Source organism: Canis lupus, chromosome 25, assembly GCF_048164855.1.
Source record: "Canis lupus baileyi chromosome 25, mCanLup2.hap1, whole genome shotgun sequence".
In the NCBI taxonomy this organism is placed as follows: Eukaryota; Metazoa; Chordata; class Mammalia; order Carnivora; family Canidae; genus Canis; species Canis lupus.
The window spans coordinates 1,687,619-1,703,802 of NC_132862.1; the positions used below are offsets into that span (position 1 = coordinate 1,687,619).

A 16,184-nucleotide genomic window follows, 5' to 3' on the forward strand; every position below is an offset into this window, starting at 1 on the left:
AAATACTTTTAGATAAAATAAAGGAACTTAAACTGAAGTTCAGTGTTGGAACTGGAAAGGAGCCGGGGTGGGTGGGGCTAGCTCCTGTCTGTTTGGTTTGCAGTCAAGAAGCACTGCGGGAAAAGAGCTAAAGGTATAGTGTTTGGTGGGAAGTATATATGTATCTAATGAGGAAAGTAAAAAGAGGGAACTAACCAGTCATTATTTTTAGAAACAAAAAGACAAATAGAAGCATGTTTCAGAGGCTGGCTGGTGAGGGAGCTGTGGGAAGCTGCAGCATCCAAGCTGTTCCTGTGTTGCAGGCATGTTTTAATGAAGGAACCAGGCCAGCCAGCCTCAAAGGGAATTTTGAGGGTATCATTCTTTTGAATTACTGCTGTTCATCTGTTCTCTTTACCTCCCCCGCTCTGAAGAAGGGGTGGGAGCATAAATTACTGTCCAGTAACCCTGTCTTACATGTCATAAACTGAGGCTGACCCAGCCTCACCTTTTCATTGTCCTTTCAACCAAACCCCTAAATAAATGAAACCTCTCTACCATCTCCTTTTCCCTTCCCTCATCCCGCCTACAGGCTTCTCCCTACCCTAACAAAAATTTTTTTGCTTGCATTTTTATTCTGTCATTATATAGCCAGCAGCATTGCACTGGCCTCTTTATGGCTGACGGAGCCCAGGCGAGCTGCCCGATGAGGGGAGACAGCATTTGGCCGATGGGGCTGGTGTGTGCCATTACTGCTGGCCATTGGGTCTCTGTCCTCTACAGCTCCATCCTGGCTCATTAAAACCCTGAGCCAAATAGCTGGGCAGGCGCCTGCTGCAGCACTGTGGGGGCCAGGAAGTTAAATGGTTCTCCTAATCCTGCATAATTTATCTCCCTGTTAGCCCCCTCATAAATAGTCCAATTCAGCCCCACCACGGAGAGGTTCTTTCTGAATTTCCTATTTTTGTGATGACCAACGAGTGTTCAGCCTTTCTCTTCTTCTCTCTTTATTATTATTATTAAAAATTATTTTCCCCTTGTTTGCTACGAGCCTCGCCTAAATGTTTTTTTCATTTGGAGCCTCCTGCCTAGACCCCACTTCACCAGCAATCTGTCCACTTCTCTCATTTGGACCTGATACCACAGAGCAGTTGGTGCTGCGGCCCTCCTCTTCTCCTTTCCTCCAGTTTTCTAATGTCTCTTTCCCCTTCTCCATTTTCTCCTTTAACCCATCTCCTCTCCTTTTCCATCACTTCCAGTTTTTTCTCCTTTCCATTCCCTCTCCAGCCCCTCTGTCCAGGGGCCATCCTTATCGCAGGATGTTTAGTAGGACATTTTTAAAGGGCACCAAATCGCTTTTTTTTTCACATGCCTGTTTCTGTTTCATTTCAGAGATTTACAAACGAGGACCACCTGGCAGTTCATAAACACAAGCATGAGATGACATTGAAATTTGGCCCAGCCCGAACTGACTCAGTCATCATTGCAGGTATTTGCTGCCCCAGAAGCCACGTGCCTTGGTATCACCAGACAGTTAAGATTAATACCAGGGACCAGATGTACTGGGAGCTATACTCCCCTTTTCCCATTAAGAGTCCTTATGTGATCTGCATTTAATCAGGAAAAAGGAACACTAAAAGCTCCCAAGTTTCTATTGTGCCCTCCATTCTGTTTTTAATACAAGATTGGGTTCTGTGGTTTTTGAGGGTAGGTGTGTTAAGGTTTTGTCTTGGCTTTTTTCAGTCTATTCCCTCCTTGCCTTCTTTTTATTAAGACTTTGGAAGATTTACAGACAAAAGATGCCTTTGACATTCTCCCTATCCACAGTGAAGGGGTGAACAAAAGAAAGCAAGAAAGCCGACCTAGCCTGGCTGCTTCTCTTCCACTGGGTGTCAGTTTCCCCCAAGCAGGCAGATTGTCAGTTCGTAAATTCAACTTGCCTTATGAACCCAGACAGTATGGAGGGCATATTTCCAAAGCTCAAACAAGGCGTTTAGTCAATGGGACTTTTCTAAGCCAATTTGGGTGACCTGGAACCTCTTGCCGGTTGTTTTAGATACTGTCTTGCTTACATGTGCCATTCTCAGGGGAGCATTCTCAGCAACTGCTCTCAAATTGTGCAGCAGTTCTGTTGTGCCATTTTCAGCTAGGCAGACATACAAAACAAAGTGGGCCTTTTCTTTTGATACTATGAGGGGTTCTGATTTAGCCTGAGTTAAGCAAGCTTACCACAGTATTTAGCCAATAAGGGATTTAGTTGGTGGTTATTACATCAGTTAATAACTCACATAAGACACAATTTTTGTAATTATTACTAGCCAAATGCAACCCAAGATATAGTGAAGAGGGAAACTCCCCTCTCCATACTTTTATATGTGAAGAAAGGATCTTGCCCTTACAGATCTCTTAATCCTTATTAATTCAGTAAATATTTATTGAATAGCTATTGTATCCACCAGCTACTTTGCTAGGAGCTTGTAGATTATAATTCCTAGAAAAGGACATGAGTGGGGACATTGTCATTGATGATCCTTAAGAAAACTTGGAGGAAGTTTTAGGGAAGAGTGGATATGGTATAAAAATATACGTAGGTAACACATACTTATATATATATATATATATTTTTTTTTTTTTTTTGCAAACACACGAGGGTTTATTTACAAGCTCGAGCTTGGGTCCAAGTATACCCGACACAGCAGAGCAGGGACTTGGACCCCATACTTATATATTAAGTCAAGGCATATATGCATGAAAAAAAATTTAGAGTTTGCAGTCAAGTACAAGTGAATAATTCAAACAATATAAATATTAAGAGAATGAATATTAACTACAATTAGAGAAAGTTTATGAAAAAAGTACAGTTGAGGCAAAGTTATCAGGTTGGAAAGGCTATTTCAGATGAGTGGAAAGGTCTATGCCAAGACTCCAGGAGTGATGAGAGAAATTGATACAGGATAGTCCCAAAGAGAGAAAGTATTTTCCTGTTATTCTTTGCATTCTGTTCTGGAGTGCTCATCTCATTGCACATGACTCCAGTTATCCTGTCGAGGCTGGTAATTCTCATTTCTCTAAATTAAGATTTGGTGTCCGACATGTACTCCAATCCCTTATTGAACATTTACTTGGCTGTCTTCTGTCATTCATATCTTCATGCCCCCCTGCCACACCCCAATTCTGAACTTCTCTTCTTGTCCCCTAGACCTTCTCCTTCTTGTTATTCAGTGATATATCATATCCGTATTCTCAAAACCTTGAGTTCTTTTTAAAAAAAATGTCGAGTTGATTTATTCTTTCTTCCCATTCTGTTCCTTCCACCACTCTCATTATGCTTGGGTTTCTCCAAAGTGTCCTGGCTGGCCTCCTTGACTGGTCTCTTATTCTAATCTGTCTTGCATTCTCTTGAAAAGCCTGTCTTCTTAAATTCTTCTGCTTTGCTCAAAATCTGACCTAATCTGGGGCACCTGGCTCTCTGGCTCAGTTGGTGGAACATGAAACTCTTGATCTCAGGGTCGTGAGTTCAAACCCCACCTTGGGGATAGAGTTTACTTAAAATTTTTTTTTTAAAAACCACCTCCCTCTAAATAAAATTCTCCACAGATTTAAAAACAAAACAAACAAAAAAAACCTCAAAGCATAAGAGACTCTTAATTGTAGGAAACAAACTGAGTATTGCTGGAGGGGAGAGAGTTGGTGGAATGGGATAACTGGGTGATGGGCATTAAGGAGGGCACATGAGGTAATGAGCACTGGGGTGTTATATACAGCTGGTGAATCACTGAACTTTGCCTCTGGTAATATACTGTATGTTAATTGAATTTAAATTTTAAAAAAATCTGTGCTAATCTTCCTATTTTCTTTTCTTAGCCTTTCTTTCAAGGCTATTTATACTTGGACTCTCAAGCTTTCTATATTCTAGCCTGATGGTACCTACCCAACTTTGTTTATAACATATACTTGATTATCTTTTTTTTCTTTCTTTTGTAATTTAAGTAGATTCTGCACCCACCATGGGCCTTGAACTCATGACCTTAGGATCAAGTCACATGCTCTACTAACTGAGCCAGCCAGGCTCCCCCTGATTTGATTATCTTTATCCAAAATATACCCTTTCCTTCTCATCTATACGCAGACCCCATACCTTGCCTTTCTCTGTGCCTCTTCCTACCTTATTCCTAACCCTCCAAATCGTCTCTGCTTTCTCCCAGTGAAAACCATTCTTTTTTTTTTTTTTTTTTTTTAATTTTATTCATGAGAGAGAGAGAGAAAAAGAGAGACGCAGACAGAGGGAGAAGTAGGCTCCCTGCAGGAGCCCAATGTGGGACTCGATCCTGGACCCCGGGACCATGCCCTGAGTCAAAGGCAGATGCTCAACCGCTGAGTCACTGAGGGGTCCTGTGAAAACCATTCTTTAAGGCCCAGCTCAAGTCTCACTTCTTGAAACTTCCTAACTATTCTGTCATTAATTTGTCTTTTCTTTTTAAAGATTTTTATTTATTTATTTATGAGAGACACCGAGAGAGAGACAGGCAGACACACAGGCAGAGGGAGAAGCAGGCTCCCTGCAGGGAGCTCAATGCGGAACTTGATCCCAGAACCCTGGGATCACGCCCTGAGCCAAAGGCAGATGCTCAACCACTGAGCCACCCAGACATCCCATTAATTTGTCTTTATTTAATTACTACAACAAATTTATTCTCTACTGCACATGTCACCTATTTTTTTTTTTGTATACTATGATGCTATCTATATATATAAGTTTATTTCCTCAACTAGAAAACATTCTCTTTGTTCTCTAGGGCAAAAGCCATGTCTTGTATTTGAGCAAAACTCCTATACTCCTATCCCTCTCCTCCCTCAAATTTACCCACAAGTGTACATGCATGTAGCATCAAAACATGTAGAAGGTATTCAGTAAATACTTGTTGATTTCTTTAGAATCATCAGAGCATGCTAAGGGTTTTCTTTATATTTTCAGGCTGTTTGGGTGTTCAGGAATGGGAGCAGTTTATATAAGTCTCAGGTCAGAGAAGCAAAAGCCCTCTTCTGCCATTGCCATGCCCTTAGCTGCCCTGTTCTGTTTCACTTGAGTTGTGATTTTTTGTGTGTGCCCTTACTGAAGTACTCTTGAGCATAAAGGATGATGTTACCTCCACTCACCCGGGGATGGAGGGAAAGTGGCTTCATCATTGGCCAACCAAAGCTGCCAGAGGACCTTTTAAAACTATTTTGGGAGGTAGTGGTAACTTTTCTAAACACTCTGATTCAGAAGAGGTTTTGTTTAAATTAAAAAAAAAAATTATGCTCTTTCCATGGAAAATCCCAGTGGACTATTTCCAATCGATCATGCTAGAAGGAACAATTTTAATCCCAGGTCTCACTCCTTAAAACATCATTTAAACAGAGTTCTGTTTCTGTCATTCAGTTTAGCGGTTTGGGTATGAAACGAATCCCTGAGGTGACTAGCATGTCAAAGAAAACCATCATAATAGCAATTTAAATCAGGGAACAGGATTCAGCTGACCTAAGAGACATAAACTAGAAAAGCACAATGGGAAGAGAGGAGCTCAAATCTAAAATTCAAGTTGCTTGAAAAGTTCCCATGGGTTACCGATCGCCTTCCTCTTCCCAAGGGCAGAGGCACTGTTGAGGAAAGATTTGTGCAGCCCCTGAAAGGATATTTTGGCTGGCAAATCTAAATCCAAATATCCTGGTTTCCGGAATTTGCTCTGGGCCCAGGTCTCTGTGAAATGAGCTCTATTGTTTGCAGTTTCCTTTTCTAGCTCATGATCTTGCTGTCTTGTTCCCCAGCCCCTAGATTTGCCTGGAATGCCTTCAGAAGGTAACAGACCCTTACCTCAGTGACCACTGAAAGACAAGGCACCATTTCTTATTTGGTAGCTTTAGCAAGCAAACTCAACCATCTGATCCTCAGTTTCTTCTCCTCATCAGATTTTAACGTCCATCTGCTTATACCTGCTCACTTCAGACCTAGCAGGGAGTAAGTTTGAAGAGAAAATGTTGCTTAACTGTTCTTGATTTTCAGATCTGGAGGTTTCACAAACTCCATGTGGGTGGGTGGTTTTTGTTTTGTTTGGGGGTGAGGGAGGTGAAACCAGCCTCTGGGAGAAAGGGGGTTACAGGGATAGTCACACAACAAAACATTGTTCTGTCTTCCCTCTGCTGGCCTTGAGGCAGCACAGCACAGACACCCTCTGGTGGCCTACGCTGGCTTTCACCTACTCGAGCTCCATAAAAGCAAATTTGCCCTAACACAGAGACTCTTTCCAAATAGAAAGATAAAAATGTGTTTTCTATATATTGTCAAGTTTTAATTTCAGGTCAAAACTAAAATAAAGTTTCCTTTTTTTTTTTTTCTCCATGTCTGCAGATCAAACTCCTACTCCGACTAGATTCCTGAAGAATTGTGAGGAGGTGGGGCTCTTCAATGAATTAGCTAGCTCCTTTGAACATGAATTCAAGAAAGCTGCAGATGAGGAGGAAAAAAAGGCAAGAGGCGGGATTTTTGCTGACAAACTGGCAGTGTTCAGATGGAGGCTATTTTCATTGTGCCCTGGGATAATTTGTTTAATCAGTTAGATCACAAAATTATGGACTATTCTTTAGAACCAGACAGTTCCCACTAATCCAAGTCAGTGTTCCACATCTTCAGGTCCAGGTGATAGATCAGCACAAGTCTGTCTTTACCAAAAATTAGGCTTCTTGCCCTTTCAGTGGAGCATTAGTTCAGTAATCTCCTTTTTATTTTTTTTAATTTTTTATTTTATTTTATTTTTTAAGATTTTATTTATTTATTCATGAGAGACACAGAGAGAGAGAGGCAGAGACACAGGCAGAGGGAGAAGCAGGCTCCATGCAGGAAGCCCGATGTGGAACTCGATCCTGGGACTCTGATCATGTCCCCAGCCAAAGGCATACACTCAACCACTGATCCACCCAGGTGTCTGCAGTAATCTCTTTTTTAAAAATTTATTTCTCTTCTGAGTATCTTAAGGATGTTAAAAGATTATGAATTACTCAGATTCTGTGAGATAACATGTTTTTGGGTCAAATCTCTCACTCTCTTCTGAGCTAATCAGACTTTTCACCTAGGCTGTTTTCAGTGAGTCAGCCAGTCAACAAACTCTTCTTGAATTTTGACACTTCTTTGTTTCAATTATATAGCTCTTACCTTCAGGTAGCTTTCTAATAATATTCACGACATTAAACTTAAAGAAAGGTATTCTTCATGCATTCCAAAGGAGATCAACCAGGTTGGTAAAAGAACTAGAAATTACATCACTTTGGGAACACATAAAGAAACTGAGGAAGAGAAGTTTTAAGGTGAACAAAATTGTAGTCTTCAAACATGTGAAGAGTTTTCATGTAAAAGAGGGGTTAAACCTACTCTCTGGCACAGAGGGAGAAATAGGACCAGCAGGTGGAAGCTATCACAAGGTGTTCAACTATATTTAGGCCACTTAGTATAGTTATTGTAGAGGATTAAAATGTTAGAATCCCTTCATATTCTGAGCTCTTTCCTTTTAAGAAGAAGAGAGCAGATAAATAAGAGAGTTGTGCATGAGTTTTTTGGTCCAGCTTAAATTGTAATTGTAAGAATGCAAGATAAAGTGTCCTTATCACTGGAGGTTTTTCCAAGTTTCATAGCTTCCTCTGAACTTCGATTCCTGCTATCTCCCTCCAACTGAAAGAAAGCAGGGAAATCCAATGGCTTCTATTTGTAATTCTACTTTCAAATGGCTGGCCTAGGTATAGTCTTCTCATCACTATTTTCTTTTTTAAAGATTTTATTTATTTATTCATGAGAGACACAGAGAGAGAGAGAGAGAGGCAGAGACACAGGCAGAGCGAGAAGCAGGCTCCATGCAGGGAGCCTGATGTGGGAATCGATCCTGGGACTCCAGAATCAGGCCCTGGGCTGAAGGCAGGCGCTCAGCCTCTGAGCCACCCAGGGATCCCTCATCACTATTTTCTTTAGAGACTCCAGTCTCTCATCTCTCAGCGACTTCAACCTATATGGTATAATTTTATTTTATAGCTTCCCTACCCGCCCGCTGCCACCCCACCCCACCCCACCATTATTTCTCCTTTCCGGTAGACCAAGAAATCAGTCAAATTGTTTCCACCAGAACACAAGTGCTTTAAAATCAAACTCAGGGCAGCCTAGATGGCTGGCTCAGTGGTTTAGCGCCACCTTCAGCCCATGGCGTGATCCTGGAGACCCAGGATCGAGTCCCACATCAGGCTCCCTGCATGGAGCCTGCTTTTCCCTCTGCCTGTGTCTCTGCCTCTCTCTCTCTCTCTCTCTCTCTCTCTCTCTTTCTCTGTGTCTCTCATGAATAAATAAATAAAATCTTTAAAAAATAAAAATAAAAAATAATCAAACTCATAGGCAAATTCAAGAAAATTAACCTCCCTTTAAAAGCTTGAAGTCTTTTCTACTGACATTTTAACTCAGTTGACACTTCTGGGAGGCCATTTGTAGTTGGTCAGGCCTTTACTCATTGGGCATCTCGGTATTCCTTTCTGCCTGTACGAGGGTGGTCTTTCCCTCCCCTTGATGAGAAGAACAGATTCAGTAGAAGATTGTGTCCAGGAATGTTGACTGAGTCTAAAATTTCACTGAACCACAGCTTTTCTAGGAGATGCCCCTAAGGGGTTTTAAACCTGTGGTTCTGTTTACTTAGAGGCCTCTCCTTCCTACTACCCTCTGACCTCAGGGATCTCAGAATTAGCTGAATTGGGCCCAACATCTCCATGATGTAGGAAAAATGAGGGCAGAAATGAAAGCATCTTTGCCATTGCTCACCCCCATCAGATTGGAGAGAAAGAACCATTACCACCTTCTCTAATGTAGTAGATGCCAAATTTTCTTCAGTTTGTTCAACTACCAAGATTTCCTAGGGATTAAGGTAGCCAGGGGAGAGTTAGAAACAAGCTCCTCTTTCACCAAGAAGCCTAAGATATGGAAAAAATAGAACAAAGGATCTACCTTGTCATGAAACTAAACTGCAGTGCCAGCCCTCCTGTCGTGGTGTGGTGTCAGGGCCGTCATCTCAGATGGTTTATGGTTCCCTGCAAAGCCATTTATGGCTCCACAGTTCTGTGAAGTGATTCACCACTGCCAGGAAAGTATTCTTTCTCCTTTCTGGTGTTCCCCAGTCCTGCTTCGAGGACCAAGTTCTAATTTCTTTAACTGATCAAATCACCAGCCTTTCTTTTCTTTATTATCCCAAAACTCTAGCTTCCTAACTTCTAGCCTCTAACACCAGATTTTGGGATGAAATCACCATCAAGCATGGGAAGTTCCCCAGAATAGATCTTTCCTATCTTATTTATAGTACTTCAATAGCTAATTTATCTTTGTTTGCTTTTGATACTTGGGTAATAGTCCTTCTGGTTGTCAGAAAAAGTGCTCACAGCCCTCCAGTGGCCAGCAGAGCTGGTTGGAAATAGGCAAGCACTGGATTCAGGAATCATTTTACTTTCCTGAAAAATGGTATAATATTTGCATGGATTTAAATGACTTTTTTTTTTTTCTGTCTTTCAGCGTCTTTATAAACATTATAAGCGTTGTGTGTGTTTTTTCTTTTTTTTCCTTTTAGGATCTTTATAAGTATCACTGTGGTGAAGCACGCATTATTTCCATTTTACAGTTAGAAAAACAGAAGTTCTGGGGTGCCTGGGTAGCTCAGTCTGTTAAGCAGCCACGTTCGGCTCAAGTCATGATCCCTGGGTTCTGGCATCAAGCCCCACATCGGGCTCCCTGCTCACGAGGGAGTCTGTGTCTCTCTCTCTCTCCTTCTGCCCCTCCCCCTGCTCATGTTCTTGCCCACTTTCTCAAATAAATAAAACCTTTAAAAAATTTTTTAGAAAAATCTAAAAGATTTTGAGATTCTTTTTTAGAAAATAAAAACAAGTTCAAAGAAGTTAAAATGATCTGGCCAGAGTTGTACATGAAACCTAGGTTCCCTAGTTCGACTTGCAGTTCAGTTCTTTGAGGACTGAACTTTGAAGTATTTTTCCTCAGTGCACTTGGCTGGCTCAGTCAGTAGAATATGCAACTCTTGATCTCAGGATTGTGAGTTCAAGCCGTACGTTGGGTGTGGAGCTTACTTTAAAAAAAGGTGGGCGGGGGGGAGAGAAAGCATATTTCTATTTCCTCGTATTTTAACTGGAAAGATTTTGATTCAGCCTGTAGGGACTCGTGGGGTTGAACTATGCTTATTTCTCTCTTTTAACAGGCTGCTGCTGGGCCCCTTGACATGTCTTTGCCTTCTACACCAGACATCAAAATCAAAGAAGAAGAGCCAGTGGAGGTAGACTCATCCCCACCTGATAGCCCTGCCTCTAGTCCCTGCTCCCCGCCACTCAAGGAAAAGGTAAATTATCTACTAAGAATTAATTATCCCAGAAGCGCCTAGATGGCTCCACTGATTAAGTGTCCAACTTTAGGTGTCCAACTCAGGTCATGATCTCAGGGTCTTGGGATCAATTCCCACATTGGGCTCTGTTTTCAGTGGGGAGTCTGCTTCAGATTCTCTCTCCCTCAGCTCCTTCTGCTTGCTTGCACGTGCTTTCTCTCTCAAATAAATAAAATTCTAAAGAAAAAAAATTATCCCAAATGTTAATTGGTAGGTAGATTAAGTTTTGATTCAATAGTTGCATAATGTGTGATACAGGATTGATTATATTTAAATAATGTTCATTATTTAGAAGATTTGTATAAATTATATCTATTCTCTGACCCAGCAGTTCTACTTCTGAGTCTACATGGAAGTGAAATTAGTGCATGTGTCCACTGTATCAAAGCATATTAAAATGCTCATAATAGCTGTATTCGTCAAAAACTGTTCATCAACAAGAGAATGAATGAATGAATGAATGAATAAATAAATAAATAAATAAATAAATAAATAAATAAATAGTGGTATATTTCTAAAATGGAATACTAGGGGTGCCTAGGTGGCTCAGTCAGTTAAGCATCTGACTCTTGGTTTCGGCTCAGATTGTGATCTCAGGGTCATGAGATCAAACCCCATGTCGCACTGGTCATAGAGCCTGATGAAGTCTCTCTCTCTCTTTGCCCCCTCCTACCCCCCTCTCTCTAAAAGTAAATAAAATAAAATGGAATACCACATGGCATTAAAAAAGAATGAACTAATGATACAGCAATGTGGGTGAACCCCACAAACATTATATTGAACAACAATAACAAAATTCAGACATGAAAGTATACACAGGACCTGTTTACATCAGGTTCAAGAAGAGGCAAAACTATTTCATGATGATAGAACTCAAAAGGGAAGGTATGGAATGGGAAGGGACATAGGAAAACATTCTAGGGTGCTGGAAATGGGCTCTGTCTTGACTTTACATATATAAAGTCATTTAGTTGTATCCTTTAGAATAATGTACTCTATGTATGTTGTACTTCAGTTATTTGGGGTTTTTTGGTTTTGGGTTTTTGTTTGTTTGTTTGTTTGTTTTGAGAGACAGGAGTGGGGAGGGGCAGAGGGAGAGAGAGAATCCCAAGCAGGCTCACCTGGGGCCTGTGGAGCTTGATCTCACAAGCCTGAGATCATGACCTGAGCCAAAACCAAGAGTCAGCCACCCAACTGACTGCACCACACAGGTGCCCCTATACTTCAGTTATTAAGTGGGGGAAAAAATTGTGTAATTCATAAATTGGACATCAAATAATTTTGGAAAAAAAATCTCCTTAGAAGGAAGTCTTCTAGTGACTCAAAGAGAAAATCCACTAGGATTCTGAGTATTATTTTTTTTAAAGGAAACTTTTTATGAAGTAGTGTTTTTTTATAAATGTACTGAAATATAGCATACATACATAAAAGTGCGTGAATTGTGAGTATATAGCTCACTGAATTTTCACAGTTTACAACCTGTGTAACCAGCACCCAGATATTCTCAGAACCTCAGAAGCCCCCTCATGCCTCTTTCCAGTCTCTACTGCTCTACCTGGGGTTATTATTTTTAGTGTCCACTGTGGATAGAGCATCTCTACCTCATTTTACTTCCTTCTAAATTTAGTTTGATAATTTCCCCAAACCACCTCCTCCATAAACATTACAGCTGTCCCTCCTCTCTCCCACTTTCATCAGGACCAGGTCCTAAAGGTTGTCTAGAGGTACGTGAGGACCAGGGTGGCTGATAGCAACTAAGATCCTAAACAAGTTAACAGTGGGAAGCAGTTTGTTTTATTACAACATGACCATTATTCAAACTTCATAGTCTCTTTAAAAGGGATCTGTCTGGGATCCCTGGGTGGCACAGCGGTTTGGCACCTGCCTTTGGCCCAGGGCGCGATCCTGGAGACCCGGGATTGAATCCCACGTCGGGCTCCTGGTGCATGGAGCCTGTTTTCTCCCTCTGCCTGTGTCTCTGCCTCTCTCTCTCTCTGTGTGACTATCATAAATAAATAAAAATTAAAAAAATAAAATAAAATAAAAGGGATCTGTCTGAGGGTGCCTGGCTGGCTCAGTCAGTAGAGTACTCAGTCATGACTTCCTTTTTAGGCACCATGTCACTCTCGATCTTGGGGTCATGAATTCAAGCCCCACATTGGGCATGGAGGCTACTTAAAAAAAGTGTCTGTAGGACATATTGGGTTGCTTTATCACCAGTCTTACACCCTGCCTTTTCTCATTAGAGATCAGAGGACAAGGGGATCCCTGGGTGGCTCAGCTGTTTGGCACCTGCCTTTGGCCCAGGGCACGATCCTGGAGTCCCAGGATCGAGTCCTGCGTCGGGCTCCTGGCATGGAGCCTGCTTCACCCTCTGCCTGTGTCTCTGCCTCTTTCTCTCTCTATGTCTATGATGAATAAATAAATAAAATCTTTAAAAAAAAAGAGAGAGAGAGATCAGAGGACACTCAGGCATCAAATTTGGATTGAGAATGTAGAGCCTGTGAAAAATTATGGCAGTCCTTGGAACTTATATGGAACTTATATGGCACTACAGTGCTTATATAAATATTTCAAGATATTTTCCAACTCTCATTTCTTTCACATAGCAGTCATCCCTGAAAGGGAGATAGCCAAAAAGCCTTAACTCGTCATTCCTGTAGAATGGGTGAGTGAAGTATGGGTCCATGATCATGATAGAGTCAGGGTGTGATTTACATGAGTCACTGTCCAGTAAATTTGTACTATATTTTACCTTTATACAATGCCATTTATACAATGCCGTTTATAGCGTTTTGTGATCTTTTGGTCTCTTTTCTTCAGGAGATGACCCCAAAGCCTGTCGTGATCTCTACCCCCACACCTACCATCGTGCGCCCTGGCTCCCTGCCTCTCCACTTGGGCTATGACCCACTTCACCCAACCCTTCCGTCCCCAACTTCCGTCATCACACAGGCTCCACCATCTAACAGGCAACTGGGGTAAGTAAAGCAGGGAGAAACAGTGAAGCCTGAGCCTTTTTAAACTTGGTAAAAGACAGGGACTGTTTCTGAATACTCAAAGGTTACAAGTCAGTGAGATTGTCTTTCAAAATAAAATTTCCCCCCATAAGCAGAAATCTCCTTTATAAACCTTATTAGTAGACAGGCAAGTATTTGTTCAGAGATAATACTTCCTTAATTTGGAGATTTAATACTTCCTTGATCTAAAAGAAGAATCCTTAAAACTTTAGGAAGTGGGACGCTTAGGTGGCTCAGTGGTTAAGCATCTGCCTTTGGCTCATGATCTCGGAGTCCAGGGATCGAGTCCCACATCAGGCTCCCCAGGAATCCTGCTTCTCCCTCTGCCTGTGTCTCTGCCTCTCTCTCTGTCTCTCATGAATAAATAAAATCTTAAAAAAAAACCTTAAGGAAGTTCATTATAACGGTGGAGGCCACACAGGGAAGTATATTTAGTTCTTGGCCTCAGTCTGTACAAGGTTTGGGGGGCATTACTGAATGACAGGCTGAAACAGATTAAGTCATCTTTTTTGAGTCTGGTGTTCCCCTTGGTCCCAGCTGGGGTTCTTCATCTTTGCTACCCCTAACTTTGTCTATTTTGTTTGTCTGTTTGTCTTCAATCCTGTCATGATCCATACAGATTTCCTAATGAGATGATTTGAGTTCCTATCCCCAGGTACCCATGGGTTAAGAGGTGGTTGTCAGGATTCAGCTTCTTAAAACTAATTGTTCTCTGGACCTACTAGGAGAAATACAAAGTGACATCCTTTGGGGACAAGGTAGAGTAATATGTGCAAAGGAACAAGAGAAATTTACTCCTATTTGGCTATCATATGATATAATTCAGCTTTGCAAAATGATGACTTTGGCCCAAGTCCTGCCTAAGGCAAGACAGAATTTATACATGCCAGTGGTAGGAATGTTTGTTTAATTGTTCTGAAATCTAGGGAATCCCTGGGTGGCTCTAGGGGATCCCTGGGTCGGGCTCCCGGCATGGAGCCTGCTTCTCCTTTTGCCTGTGTCTCTGCCTCTCTCTCTCTCTCTCTCTGTGTGTGTGTGTGTGTGTGTGTGTGTCTCATGAATAAATAAAATCTTTAAAAAGAAAAAAATGTTCTGAAATCTGTTTTTTTTTTTTAAAGATTTTATTTATTTATTAGTGAGAGACACAGAGAAAGAGAGGCAGAGACACAGGCAGAGGAAGAAGCAGGCTCTATGCCGGGACCCTGACTTGGGACTGGATCCCGGGATCCCAGGACCCCAGGATCACGCCCTGGGCTGAAGGCGCTAGCTATCGCTGAGCCGCCCGGCTGCCCTAATTGTTCTGAAATCTTAATAGGATTAGCTTCCCACCCATTTGAATTCAGTGGTGTTTGCTTACTTTGCAAGGTGTAAGGATCTTACCATTTCTCTGCATTTATAAGGCAAGGTAGGTAGCATTCCCTAGTTTTTCCACCTTCATCAGGGCGTCAAGGTTTTACAGTGCTGTCCTGTAGCTTCCCTAACTAGAGAAGCCTGGGCAATCTGCTGTGATTATAGGATGAAGATCCGTGGACAAAAGGGTCTGTGTGATGAGCATTTCACTTCATGTCTCCTCAGGTCTCCCACTGGCTCCCTCCCTCTTGTCATGCATCTTGCTAATGGACAGACCATGCCTGTGCTGCCAGGGCCTCCAGTACAAATGCCTTCTGTTATATCGGTGAGCTCTGTAGTTGGGGCAGCCAACCCTACCGACACACTAATCCCTCCCTTCCACCTGAATGCTCATAAACACACATGAGCCCCAGGGAAACGTGGGCTCTGGTCTGTATTAGTTGAGCATGGCAGCCTGCCTAAACTCTTCACTAACCTCTGCCAATCCAGCACTGTGGAACACTAGACAAAGACTCATCTGGACAATTGGCTCCTGGTCTAGGAATTGATCTTGCCAGCCTGCTGATTGGTTGATTCACTTGGCACTTAGCACCTCCCACATTGCCCACCACTTTCCTTAAGATACAGCTCCAGCAGTTCCCCTAGAAATTGTCACAGCACTGAAGGATTAGATTCCCTACCCTGCAGCGCTCCACGGGGAAAGGTATTTCCCAGGCTGTCCCTCTACACCCTATGGACATGTTGCGTAGAACAGGCCCTGACATGCCAACCCCAAAGCACTCGTTTTGGGAAGCTGTTGCTTCACCACTAGTATTATGTTCCCTTCTGGTTTTTCTTCCTTGTCTTGATCCAGCTGGCCAGACCTGTGTCTATGGTGCCCAACATTCCTGGTATCCCTGGCCCACCAGTTAACAGCAGTGGTTCCATTTCTCCCTCTGGCCACCCTATGCCATCAGAAGCCAAGATGGTGAGTACATCCCAGCTTGGGGCAATATGGGCAATGTTGGCCCTTTCGAAAGAAGTGTTACCAATCTAGGTTTTTCAAGTGAGCCAAGCAAAGAAACCTTCTGGGGCTTGCAAAGCTAAAGATACCCTGTTGTGGGGTCTGGAGAAGAAAAGACCCTGATTCATGACTCCTATCTCCTCTCTTCCACCTTTAGAGCCTGGTACATAGACCATGGCAGTGAAAAGAGGCAGCACAGATTGTTTGGAGTGGAATGCTTGCTGTTTCAGTTCCAGGGTGACAGATGGAGGGTGGATGAGTGGGCAGGAGAGCTGGCCAAGAGGTGAATAGCTGCGTAACCAGCACCTGGCTGGGTTCCAGGAGAGAGCTTTCATCTGGACTCTATTACTTCAACAACCCCCACTCTCCAACTGTGCCCAGGATGAAAGC

General features: G+C 42.3%; 1 protein-coding gene across 10 annotated transcripts in view; it reads left to right on the forward strand.

Annotated features, from left to right (window-relative positions):
• Positions 1–16,184, forward strand: part of LOC140616996 (cyclic AMP-dependent transcription factor ATF-7) — a 95,932-nt gene that overhangs the window by 64,177 nt on the left and 15,571 nt on the right. For 8 of the 10 annotated variants that reach the window (XM_072797690.1, XM_072797683.1, XM_072797684.1 and 5 more), the window contains 6 exons: positions 1,372–1,468; positions 6,368–6,486; positions 10,242–10,379; positions 13,245–13,402; positions 15,017–15,116; positions 15,645–15,758. In XM_072797690.1, the coding sequence (XP_072653791.1) occupies positions 1,372–1,468; positions 6,368–6,486; positions 10,242–10,379; positions 13,245–13,402; positions 15,017–15,116; positions 15,645–15,758 (726 nt within the window). Of the gene's footprint in view, positions 1–1,371; positions 1,469–5,817; positions 5,978–6,367; positions 6,487–10,241; positions 10,380–13,244; positions 13,403–15,016; positions 15,117–15,644; positions 15,759–16,184 lie in introns of those variants that run through there. The other 2 variants (XM_072797691.1, XM_072797692.1) reach the window with 2 other exon arrangements.